The sequence below is a fragment of the Acanthaster planci genome, linkage group LG08 (genome assembly GCF_054643075.1).
Source record: "Acanthaster planci isolate LZ-2023a linkage group LG08, COTS_SCS, whole genome shotgun sequence".
NCBI lineage: Eukaryota > Metazoa > Echinodermata > Asteroidea > Valvatida > Acanthasteridae > Acanthaster > Acanthaster planci.
In genome coordinates, this window is record NC_141784.1 from 11,997,061 (window position 1) to 12,009,368 (window position 12,308).

The window sequence follows — 12,308 nt, forward strand, 5'->3', positions numbered from 1 at the left end:
CTTCCTATGCCATATGAAAACCTAGCAAACTGCGCTTGCTCGGGGGTGTTTCTTAAGTCTCCGGATTATTGAGAATTCTACCGGTACCTTGAAAGTGACATAACATATGACAAATGATGGATTATCACTTCTTTCATCAGAATAATAACCTGACAAAGGTTAGCAAAGGAGACTGACATGTCTGGACAAGAATGGCAGAGGGAGGGCGCTGTTCAAACGTAACACAGGACAACTTTTGAGCATGCACAGCACTTGTATTTCCAGTGAATGTTCCTGCAGTACAGTATTTACACAAAGTTTATCATGGCTATTCTCTCTGTACAATGCACTGTGCTTTACACGTGAATAGTTTTACATGTATAGCTTTTACAATGTACAAACTACACATTTCCATGAATCATCTCAATATCAAGCATGTACAAATGTATACCTTATAATACAAAAACATGTACATGTATGCTTTGCACGACTCCATCCTCTAAGGCATTGAATTTTGTTTAAAGAAAAAATATGGAAATAGCTATGCACAGGGAGCTGATGTATAGTAGCCTTGTCATTTCTGTACAAAAACACCACCAAGCATTTTCAAGTTAGTCTCTTATTGAGATTGTGCCCCTTCACACCATAAAGACAAATTCCATCCTTTTTCTTATTGAACATTACTGTCTTCACATTACCAAACTGAACACTTACAGTTATCTCCAAAACTCATTTGTAAAGTTCAATTTAAAGCAAACTACTGAAAAGTGAACTCATAAATACCTGGTACAGTTTTTCTATTATTATTGGTCGAAACACGTCATGTGACCGTGTATAAAAATTTGATAATACCCACTGCGAAGCGATAATGCCCGCTGCATAAATCATGCACTCGCCCATGGATGGCGGACAGTTTAATAAGGTCTGATTGGTCAAGAGTCTGTGTGCAGGCGTCGAGCCATGTGCGTGCCAAGTTCAATGAAGGGGATTCTACTGGACAACTCTCAAAAGGAATATACCATAAAATGGACGGGGGTGTTCAGGAAACTAAAATTAAAACTTTAGAACCAAATCGTTGGAAATCCATGTTGACTTCTTTTGACTCTCTGAATAAAAAGGTATTTATGAATAGGAATAAATGTGTGCTTGGCCAGTCTAAAACTAATGTTTCAGACCGGCCAACCACATACTTATTTCCTTATTAACAAGTACAAGAAGTTCAGAAGGGGTTAAATTGATCAGTGTGACAAATTTCAAGAACAGGAGCTCTGGAGCTGTAATATGTTTTCTACATGCACAACAACCAAGGACATGTGACCTGTCATTTTCAAAAATTGAGATAATGCAGTATACAGGCTTTTTCAATTCTGCAGAGAAAGAGCTTTCCAATAGTATGTACATGTGCATTATGGAGTATAAAGGCGACAGTGTGCATTATTCTGGCAGCTTTGCATCTTTGTTTCTGACACTGTTTCAACCTTTCAGCCCAGATACAAATAAGGCTATTGTCAATCAAAATTTGTGGAAAAAATGAATTTTTTTAATGTAGGATCCAGCGAAAAATTTAAATTTAATACGAGACAGGTTACTATTTCCAAAAATTACAAACCCCAAATTGACCTCCACTTCAATATTTGACTTGGAACTGTCAAAATAGGAAAGAGCGGAATGCAATTTACATATAAGGTGTGCACATACATATATCTGCTTATTCTATACCATGCATTTACTGTATCTGATAAGGAATATGTAAACAAAAAATTCAGCTACCTCCATCAGGTAGAAAGAATGAAAAAAAGTGTTTTAAATGCTTCTGGGATGAATTGATACCTTAGGCATAAATGCAATGTATTACAATAAGACATAGTCCAACCTTCGCTGGTAGTTTGCAATGTAAAGTAAACTCCGGCTAAGTTGGCACCCTCGGGACCCCAAAATTTGATGACTTACACAAAGGGCGACTTCTACTTTGAGTCGTCATTTTGCTGACTTATTACATGAAATGATGACCTACACGTATGCATAGTTATGTAAATGTACATACAGTGTACCAGTATATGTGATTGGGTTGCAGGGCTCAAGATATCTTCTAGTAGTCCACGCATGGAGGATGGAATAGATGCAATGAAAACATGTACATGTAACACGGTTTAAATGCTCCAAAGTTTTGACACATGGATTGGATTTTGTGAAGCACAGCAGTCCATCATTGCAAACGGAGTATATGCATACATACATACATGTACATGGACCAGTAAATGCGGAATTTGCCAGGCGACAACGCAGCAAATTTTGAGCAAAACATCGTGCTCCACTGAACCACTGCTAATACTTGCACTAAAACCTTCAAAATATGTGAAAGCAGAAAATACACATGTACAGAAAGGGAAATCTAGTTCTGTGAACTGACTCATTCACTGAAGTACTTCAGAAGTTTTGATCGCTTCGTGTTTTCGGAGTGTCCAAGTTTGAAATGTACCAGTACTTCGAGTTGTCACGAAGATCACTGGCTCCCGACCATTCTATACCATTCTTGCTATTTTTGGCGGTAGGAACCTGTGTGTCATACATCTCGCGCGCTTCCACCACATTGCGCTCGCAGTGCAACTTGTCTCATGCTTGGGCCGATGGAAAGCAGAAATTATCAATTTTGACTCCACCTACATGTACCCTCGTTTATACATATACTTTCTGCAGGAAAAATCCATACAATTTTACATGGCAAGTACATGTGATATCCTCAAGATGTACACGTGTTGGCAGAGAAAGGTCTGGGATCCGTCCATGATAGCAGTGCAAGCACTGCAATGCTGGGACATATCCTAACTGTTAAGCTACATAAACACCAATGCAGCCATCACGGACCGTGCCAATAAACGGATGTTGCAATGTGACTTTTCACTGACACTGCTTGCCAACCGCAGCGCGGAAGTCAATGCCAATGCTGGATTTTTTAAATGCCGACTTACATGTACACAAAGGAATTTGTTGTGCTGTTTGTGAAAACGGGACTGAGAGTAACACGCCGACTTAGGTGAAATGACAACTCAAAAAAGCCAACTTAGAAATAAAAATTCTAATGGAAAGGCATTTGAGACAATCTGGCCTATTGTAAGACTGCCGACTTGAGCGATTTGCCGAGTTGTACCATGTCGACTTAGCCGGAGTTTACTGTAATTACCCTTCTTCTACTCTGTCAACATATTGAGTACACGTACACATACTCATAAGTGTAAAGCAACCAACAATTTATGTACACGAAGGTGAATGCTGAATGCACTGTCTTGGAGTTCTACATGTTGGGAATATGCGCTATTTACATGTACAAAGTCATTGCACACTTCTCACAATCCAAAATACAGTGGCCTGCAGTTTCCACATGTATACACATCTATAGAGCAGTAAAAACCAATGCGCTGAATGGGTAGTCTGTCTTTCCTACATGCTTAGTTGACACCTCGGTGGATGTGAATTCCTTCACGTAAATGCACGTCGTGTCCAACACAAACAGCAACAGGTACTTGCAGGACGTTGCTCCAAATACAAGTATGGAAAATGACATCCTTGTCAAGTCCAACAACGTAAAGGATAGCTGGTGTTGCCTTTTAATCAAAGACCCAACTCTCGCCCATGTCCATGCACTTGAACTTCTCCACCAGGTCCCCGTCTTGCCCTTCCACAGCTCCTGAAACATGGCATTAACCCGACTGCAATATTTCAGCACTTCCCGTACAAGGAAATCTGGGGAATCGCCGTCACACATTGTTACAAATTCAGTGTTACAAATGTGCAATTCAGTGTAAATCTAAGTTTTTTTTGAAGTGAAAGAAGCTTGAAGATAGGGTAGAAACAAATTATGACCAATGTAAGTAATTGTACGTGTGGGAGCAACTTCACAGAGAATAACTTCAAGTATATAGAGCAATGCAATAGCTGCACTCATCTTCATGATGGTAATCAGAAACCAAACTATTGTATACCTGAAGACGTCTTGTTTGAGGTCAAGCTACACATAAATGTACATTGCCTTTGACAATTCAAATCTACACAAAAGTAAACCCATCATGTAAACACATGTATACATGGGAGATTGACCAATCACATAAGAGGTAGACAAAATTCATCACTGCCCAGTTGTACGTCACAGTACATCGTAAGTCAATTACAGTTTCTCATTACATCACAAGCAATCTATATGGGCTTGTATGACATTGCCACAGAACAGAGGGAAAATCTGTTGCTCAAATCCTGCTCTTAACATGAGTGGGTGTGCTTAGTTACACACATGTGCAGAAAGAATACAATGAAACATGGTGCCTTGTCCTATGAGGTTCACCATTGCAGACGGTCACCAACAACATCCCCATTTAAAGTTTTCTATACTGGCATCTGAAGGTAAGCCAAATTTTAAGTTTTATAAAAGAAGAAATGAGGTTTCAGGGTTCCCACAGAAATCTGAAAACCATATTCCAGGACTTTTCAAGGACTGTCCGACAACAAACTATGATAACTGCTATAACATAAACACCATTTTGCAGGAGGATGTCAGTTGGTATTATGTTAGTATTATGAAGTGGAAGACTGCCATAGCCACTACTACAGAATGATAAGGACAGCATGTAAATTTATTGTTATTTCATAATCGCATCATAACAACCCATCAAAAGTAACCTTTGGACGATCTTGATTTCCATGACTTTTCCGTGACCCTTTTTCCTTTCACGACAGGATTCCAGAACATCCCATGTTTGGTTGCAAAATTTTCCATGATGTTTTCAACACTTTCCGGTACACTGTTTTTCCTAGGATTTTCACGATTTCCATGAACGTGGGAACCCTGGGTTTGGACCTACCTTGCTCTTCCTCTGCCTGCATTTCGGTGAGCGACGTCAGGGACTGCAGGAAGGGGGCTAAGGCCTCGCTGGTTCGTTTCTTGACTTGCTTGAGGAAGGGGTGGTTCAGCAGTGCAGAAGCGCTGGGCCTGCCATGCAAAATGTTCCGGCACAGCTGACATCGCAACTTAGGCTGTGTGTTACCGGTCTACCGTCCCCCTCCCCCCCACCCCACTGTGCTTCCACGCAGGTCCCCCAGTTTGCATTCATAGTCTGGATGCACTCTGGACTTTGTGCAAAACTGTAAACAGATCCTAGCTGTCCCTTGCCCGTGTGTCTGATTTGAACTTACAGGGAACAAAGTATGCTTGACTGAGTTTCATCTCTAAATGTGCACATCTGCACAGCTGAAATTTGCACTCAAGTGAGTCTCCAATGCCTTTTTCCTGTCACAGTTGCAAGGCACCTATGCATGGAGTCCCTAAGTAATCTTTGTGTAAAATTATAATTCCTGTGTTATAGTTTATAGCAGTTCAAAGATGGATTTAGGTAATGTAACCCAAGCACTTACTTGTGCGGCTGTGAACATCAAATAAGACGGGTGTACACCCTGCACGTAATGTTTCCAATGGTCACCAGTACACATGCAGGTCATATAGACCTTTTCTCCCATGTGACCATGTGCGCAGTAGGAATAAAACGAGACCACCTCAGAACAGTGACAAACACATGCAAGGTCATGATTCAAACCACATTTGTCAGATCACAGGTTCATTATAAACTCATCGTACTGATTATCATGCAAGGTAGATACTTCCTCAGGTATTCCAGAACGAACTTAGCACGTTTACCATTTCCTGATAAGATTCTATGGAAAAGTCTCCATAGGTAATAAAGGAATGAGCAAATGATTTATTTTTCATATCCCAAATATCCACACTGCAGGGGCTTGCAGGGTGGAGTGCTGGCATGGAGTGAATATAATAATAAGCTTGACAATCCTACTCTAAAGAGCTGGTGTCTGGCAAAGATGTAATATCCCACCTGTCTGCCGGCTCTTGCCTCAAGCAGTCTTCGATGAACTGGTGGAACTGCGGCGAAAAGAGCCTGGTGAAGGGGTTCTGGTCTGACTGCTTGCGCCCCGATGCTTCCCCGTCGTTGCTGATGCTGCCGGACACCGCCGACCCATCCTGGTGCACGTCATTGAGTAATGTGGAGCTGTCCAGGAGCTTAGGCGTGGTGCCATTGATCTTTTCCAGCAGCATCTAGACAAGGAAGGGCAAGACCCACAAAAATGTGAACTGCATTATAAGTTGACATCCACTTGTCAGTGGCGTGATACAACTGTGCTAATTTTGAAAAAAAAAGTTGCTATGACGAGTTTTAAGCTACTTTTTTTCTTAAACTTCACTGGAGTGTGTTACATCCGTCTTTCCAAGATTTTAATTGATGACGAACGCTGTCATTTCAACAGTCAACAAAGTATGCATGTTACACCAAATTGATAAGAAAATGTGACTTCATACTTTATCAAAGAAATGGTAACCACCATGGGATGGGCACAATTTGATGTTATGTTTTATCTGCATTTGTCCTTACCTTCATAGGGACCATATCACAAAATGGCACACAGCCGTTGGCGAGTTCACAGGCCGTGATTCCAATACTGTAGATGTCTGACTTGGTGTCGTAGCCGAGAAGGTTCTGAAGGAATAAAGACAGTGAGAACAAACAAACGTCATTGTCACCAACCTGGCTCTTTGATACTGCGACTTTCTCATGGGGCACAAGTGAAGGTGCATCTACCCCGAGTTCAAGTGCACCCTCATCGGCAAAGTAATGACAGGCTGGTGGGAAGTTTTCAACTGGGTTCGAATATGCATGCGCCCAGCACATGGATGAAGACCATACATTCCAACATAATCTGGGTGTGCATACTCACAACAGGCCCTGCGCCACACATGCATAAACCTGCATGTTTACAAAGTGAGTTCTCATCAAAAGAATCAAAGTTCCCCTGCACTAAAAAAAATACCCCCCCCCTTTCTGCTCTGAGCAGACAATGGCAGCACACTAATTATGATAGTCAAAGTCAAGCCCTGCATGTGAGTAAGTCAGAGAGTCAGAGCACTGTGGAAACAGCCCTGAAAAACCACGAAAGACCAGAAAGCTCTCACAGTTTGCCTAGTGGAGCACACCCACTTGTACTGTACAGCTCCTAATTTCCCAACAATTACAGGTTGAAATTTACAGATGCCGTGAAAAGTATATGTACATGTACTCTCTCTGTTGCAACACGCACTATTGCTCTTGCCCTCCAACATCTTGGAAAACCTCCAGGTGAATGTTGAAGGATGTGGAACGATTAGGGTTACACCCTCACCTGTTCCAAGACTTCCGGGGCCAGCCAAGGCAAGGTCTTGACAGCCTGCTTGGGGAAGTCGTGCACCGCCCTCAGCCACTTGCCATCTTTTATCATGCCGACAGCTGTGCGCAGGCCGGCCAGTGCCACTTTGCCGGCCTTGGACAAGAGGATGTGGCTGGCGTTCAGGCTCCTAGGTAAACCATGTCATACATATGCTTTTTAAAGGTTAGCAAACAGGCAGCCTTTCTCAACAAGGGCATGAATGTTTCTCGAAGACAGAGAACCACACTAGCAACCTGACCTCTTCCATAAAATTTCCATAAAAGACTTAATCTTTGGACACTTACAGTGTCATAAAAACGTCGAAGTATTTGCCAGCAGCTGAGGCTGCTCAGTTGTTCAATCAGAAATTGAATTGAATTTGAATTTCAATTGAATAGGATGTTAACCCTTGTGAAGGGTTATACAAGAACAAAACGGAAAGTCAGACTGCCTTAACTATTCTGGAATCACCCTAATTTCCATTACCAACAAAATTCTTGCAAAGTCCTGCTAAACAGGCTAAATTTACTGGGTAATTAACCATACACATATACTTAACCACACACAAATACACCTAATGATGTAGATAATCAAGCATATAAACGTACATGTACATATAAATATCTGTCAACCAATTTACGTGTTTGAAAATTTACTCTTGCATATACACCTATGTTTATCCAATTGTTTAGATATTTCTTAAGTTATAAACAGGCTTGGATTTGTTAAGGCAACTTTTTAAACAACAACTTATTAAACTTCATAGTCATTAAAACCACTAAAACAACACTTTAAATGATATTACTATTTAAAATGTGAGGAAGGTTCAATTTAAACTTTTGCATACTGTAATTAGCGCCTGAGTATTGGTTATGTGACAAAAATTTGATTCCACTGGTCCAACCCAGGGTTTCAGCACAAAACTTCACGCTGCTACAAGACACCAGAGGATCTGTCCTCTGCTCACCTGTGGACATAGCCCATTCTGTGTATGTAGTCCAGTGCCATCAGTATATCTCTAATGATGTGCGCGATGGCCATCTCTGGCATTCCATCTGGGAAAGTATGGTCCAGGATATCTCTCGCAGAGCCTTGTGTGAAGAAAATGAAAATGTATGCAAAACATCCTCTTTTGGCTGAGAGCTGTTGCTTCATTCACCTGGTTAGCCCCTCCCATTTCTTTCTCATGCAACATTGTTTCTTCTGCCAAATATATTTAGACCGGCTTTTTGGTAAATGAATAAAATCATAGGAGGGTTTTGAGTTCAGCAGCTCCAGCCGTTTAAAGGTGATTTCCATAAGTCCTGCTATTAACCAGAACCAGACATGTTTTTTGTATTGAGTAAAATACACAAAGTGGAAAGATATTTTGCACTATCTTTACAAGTTATATGCCTGCTATAACAGAAGCTTATAAGTGAACAATCAATCATGTCTCAAGCCAAATTATATCACTTAAGCCCGTATCTCACTGGGCTGCGACATTCTGTGACTAGTTGGAGACACACAATTGCGAGAAAATCTGTGAATCTAGCAACAATTTTCATTTGGACCCACACTGGTTTTGCTGTCAGCAAAATTTCGGCCAGAATTCACCTGGGGTTCACACACCTCGTGTGACTGTAGCACAACATTTATGCCTGTCTCACACCTGGATTATCAGATTCCCATTTTTATCTTCAACCAATCAGAGTTTTGTTTCATAGGCCCACACCCCTCACAAAGTTGTCTCATGTTTCTCACACTTTCTGACTCATGGAAACTAAATTGAGAAGGGTTCCAGACACCTGCGGCGACTGTGACTATTTTGATAGAAGATCTGTCCCACAAATTGTTTCAATATGTTCAAAATTCCCGCGACATGAAAGGAAGACCCTGCAACTCAAGCGAAGAAACTGAGAACCCCCGCAAATATTTCAAGATGTTCTTGAAACTCTTTCAGGAATGCCTTTCCCAAATTGTTGCCAACAGTCCAACTCAGTGAGATACACGCTTTTTATTTGATTCACAAACTTCGGGTGATTTAATGATGGTCTTCCTGGCCCATTTTTTCACTTTGATAGTTCCCTATATCCATCTGCATTTACCAAGATAGAAAATATGAGATCCAATCCATGCATAAAAAGCAGAACTTCTGAACTCTTTATAATATATAAGTACATGTATGACCCACATACATTTATATCCCATTTAGCTGACCAGTTACACTGGTTAAAAGTGATAGTATTTTTTATAGTGTATATGTCAAGAGCCGTTACAAGCCTCATGTGCACAAGAAACATTTGAATGTTGCCCAAACATACCTCCAGATTTGGCAGGAGTTATACATGAACATATAGGTGTACAGAAAAATTCATTCTCGATATAAAGCCCGCTAGCTTTACCTAGGTCCATGAGTGGCATGACAACCCATAACTCATTATCTGTGATGAACGCTTGGTGGAACGCCAAGATGTTCTCATGCTGCATCAGACGCATTAAGTAAAACTCTTGCTGGTGGTGAAAGACAACAACAAAAAAAGGATAAGCAATGTGAAACATTTTGCAATTTGGATTTGCCTTGGAAACTTTTATCAAGGGCTGTCAAGAGGGGCTTTACAATTGTGTGAAGGCATATCGAAGGGCAACTTGAGCAACTCTTGTCCAGTTCGCTCAAGTGAGTTAGCTTTTAACGTTAACCCCCTTACGGGCGTGTGCAAATTTGTATGAAAAGTGGATGATTTGGGGAGGTTAGGTTGTACCTGAAGGACTGAAAAACCCTCGTGGACAGCATCCAGGTTGGTTCTACTGACAGCCACAAAAGACTGAGATGGTAGGAACTTGGCTAGGTACACTGTGGCCGTCCCATCATAGGCTTGGCCTGCAAACAGGGAAAACGTGGCTGCTGGTCAATCTTGGCCAATGTCAGGCATCAAAGTTAGTAAAACAAATTTTCATGGTGGTATCTGCTCTGATTTGAAGCCCCCTCCCCTGCAAAGTACAGACAAGCTGGTGGGACTGCACATACATAAATGTTTGATGGAAATCAGTCGGGCATGCACAGCATGTCCTGCACCAAAAGGTGCAAGAGCCTACATGCCACCTCTTGTTCCAGCACAGACTGGATTGCATCTGATGGTACAAACTTAACACAGAATACAGATCACTGGACCACAGATGGTTTGACACTTAGATGTACACGTAAAATATTACACTTACGGCATGGAACCTGTTAACTGGGAGACATAAGAATTTCTACTGACTATAAAACATGGCATGCCAGCATTTGATGATCTCCCACCTGAAATACATACAATCTTCAACATCATGTTCATAACTCTTGTGAATGACAGCAAGACAAAGTTAGAAGGAACAATGTACATACATGACATAGGAGTTTAGTGCAAGTCTTACCGACAAAAACAACAAGAATGTTTTCTCATTGATTAGTGCAATGAGAGATTTGGTATTTGTACGTGTATCTGAACAATGAAGCCAAGCATATAATCAAATATCAATTTCAAATACATGGTTGCTGCATTAATTACACCAGAGCTTACCGGTATGAGCGTCGTGACTTCAAACAACACCGATCTCCATTGCAAGTTTGGCCAAGAATAGGGAATTTTTCTCAAAAATTTATCAGGAGCACACTTTTACATATCAAATTGTCTTCTCTTACCTACTGCTTTAAGCAGCTGGTACTGCTTAGGATCGAGCTCATAATCAGCCTTGGCCATGATTCCATGAATGAGTCACATGTTGATGAAGAACTGAAAATATTTCCGGGCAGTTCCTGCATGATGAAAGGTGCAATTCTTCATTGCTAATAGCAGCTGAATTGAAATAACAGATCTGTCAAAGTATGAGCCTTGAGCTGGACCAAGAGGGGGCGCAATTTTCTTAGCAATGGAGGTTCCTTTGGTCAGAACTGAACTTTGCTGGTTCACGAACGACTATGAAATGCATGCATTATGGTCGCATCACTGCCAAAAAATGAATGCTCCTGACTAGTTTGGCTGCTTTCAACATGTTCAGCCGACAAGGAGGTGCTTCCGCTCGAGGCAGACACTTTAACAAAAACGGTGGCTATATTTACCAAAGCCACAACTCAGTTCTCACAGGCTGCAATGTTACATCATTGCAGCACTGCAAAATGCCAAATTGCTAATCTACACTGTTGGTCACTTCGCCCACAACCACTCCCCCCATTTGGCACTTTGTTCATGCACCACGTTGCCCATTTGCCACTTTGCCCATTTACCACTTTGCCCGAATGCCACTTGCCCACACAAAATTCTGCGTGGTAATAATGTATGCCTTAATTTCACATGCAAGTACTAGTAGGCCGTGCCACACTAGTGGGGCTACTAAGTATTAGTACTACTGCTCTGATGCTCTAGATCTACATGTAGCCTACCGCCGAGTGGTAGGCCTACCTCTATTTCTAATTCTCTACGCACAAACAAAAACACTTCACGAAACTAGGGTTTCCAAAACTTAAAAGGGACTGAGTGGTAACGTTCCTCCTTATCAACATGATCAAAATGACTCTTACCTTTGTAAATTCGAGCTCACACAGCACAAGTGATGGCAAATGCAATTAACTTCATCAACTGCAGTGACGAACTCTAGACGATCGGGGTTTGGTTTTCACCAGATCCCGTCAATCAATTGCAAATACCGCAACATCCCCACGTACACGTACGTACATGTACATGTACGTCTGTACTGTCTGTACTACCAGTGTCTGTACTGTGGGTACCAGTCTTTTCTCGTTCTACAAATATAATGACGACGACGCTGAGCGCCCGCTAGAGTTTAAATTTACCAGGTTTAAGCGCCCCCCCCCCCAAAGTAAATAAATGAAAGTGAAATAAAATAATAAGGGAAGAGGGGTTTTAAAAGACCAATAAAGTAAATCATGGAACACAGAAACCTTCCACCGGACAAATTAATTGCCATGAGATGGAATTTGTACCTTCATGTCCCAAAAGTTCTGAGTCAAACGCTAGCTAGCCTACTCGTCCAGCTCAAATTTACAGCAGCGGTCATTGGAACGGGAAAACATGATTAAGACCGATTAAGACCAAAACCACTGTATTTAATGC

General features: G+C 41.4%; 1 protein-coding gene across 2 annotated transcripts; it reads right to left on the reverse strand.

Moving 5' to 3' along the window:
* Positions 1-233: 233 nt before the first annotated feature.
* On the reverse strand, positions 234-11,917 carry LOC147798389 (STE20-related kinase adapter protein alpha-like). Of its 2 annotated transcripts, XM_087140288.1 has the most exons (10): positions 11,756-11,917; positions 10,880-10,993; positions 9,960-10,078; positions 9,603-9,711; positions 8,186-8,309; positions 7,195-7,366; positions 6,411-6,515; positions 5,856-6,076; positions 4,833-4,960; positions 234-3,664 (listed from the first exon to the last, which is right to left on the reverse strand). In XM_087140288.1, exons 2-10 carry the CDS (start codon positions 10,935-10,937, stop codon positions 3,585-3,587), a joined length of 1,116 nt encoding a protein of 371 aa, XP_086996414.1. In that variant the 5' UTR covers positions 10,938-10,993; positions 11,756-11,917; the 3' UTR covers positions 234-3,584. The 2 variants fall into 2 exon arrangements, with proteins under 2 accessions (XP_086996414.1, XP_086996415.1); XM_087140289.1 differs by lacking the exons at positions 10,880-10,993; positions 11,756-11,917 and having other exon boundaries at positions 9,603-9,707; positions 9,960-10,071.
* Positions 11,918-12,308: the final 391 nt, after the last annotated feature.

What these genes read in the sequence shown, in the direction of transcription:
- LOC147798389 (XM_087140288.1), bottom strand. Translation starts at nt 10,937, where the DNA reads ATGGCCAAGGCTGATTATGAGCTCGATCCTAAGCAGTACCAGCTGCTT. An exon ending in CATGCCACTCATGGACCTAG is followed by an intron (nt 8,310 to 9,602) that starts GTAAAGCTAGCG and finishes TCTTCACACAAG; the next exon opens with GCTCTGCGAGAGATATCCTG. An exon ending in GTGATATGGTCCCTATGAAG is followed by an intron (nt 6,077 to 6,410) that starts GTAAGGACAAAT and finishes TTCCTTGTCTAG; the next exon opens with ATGCTGCTGGAAAAGATCAA.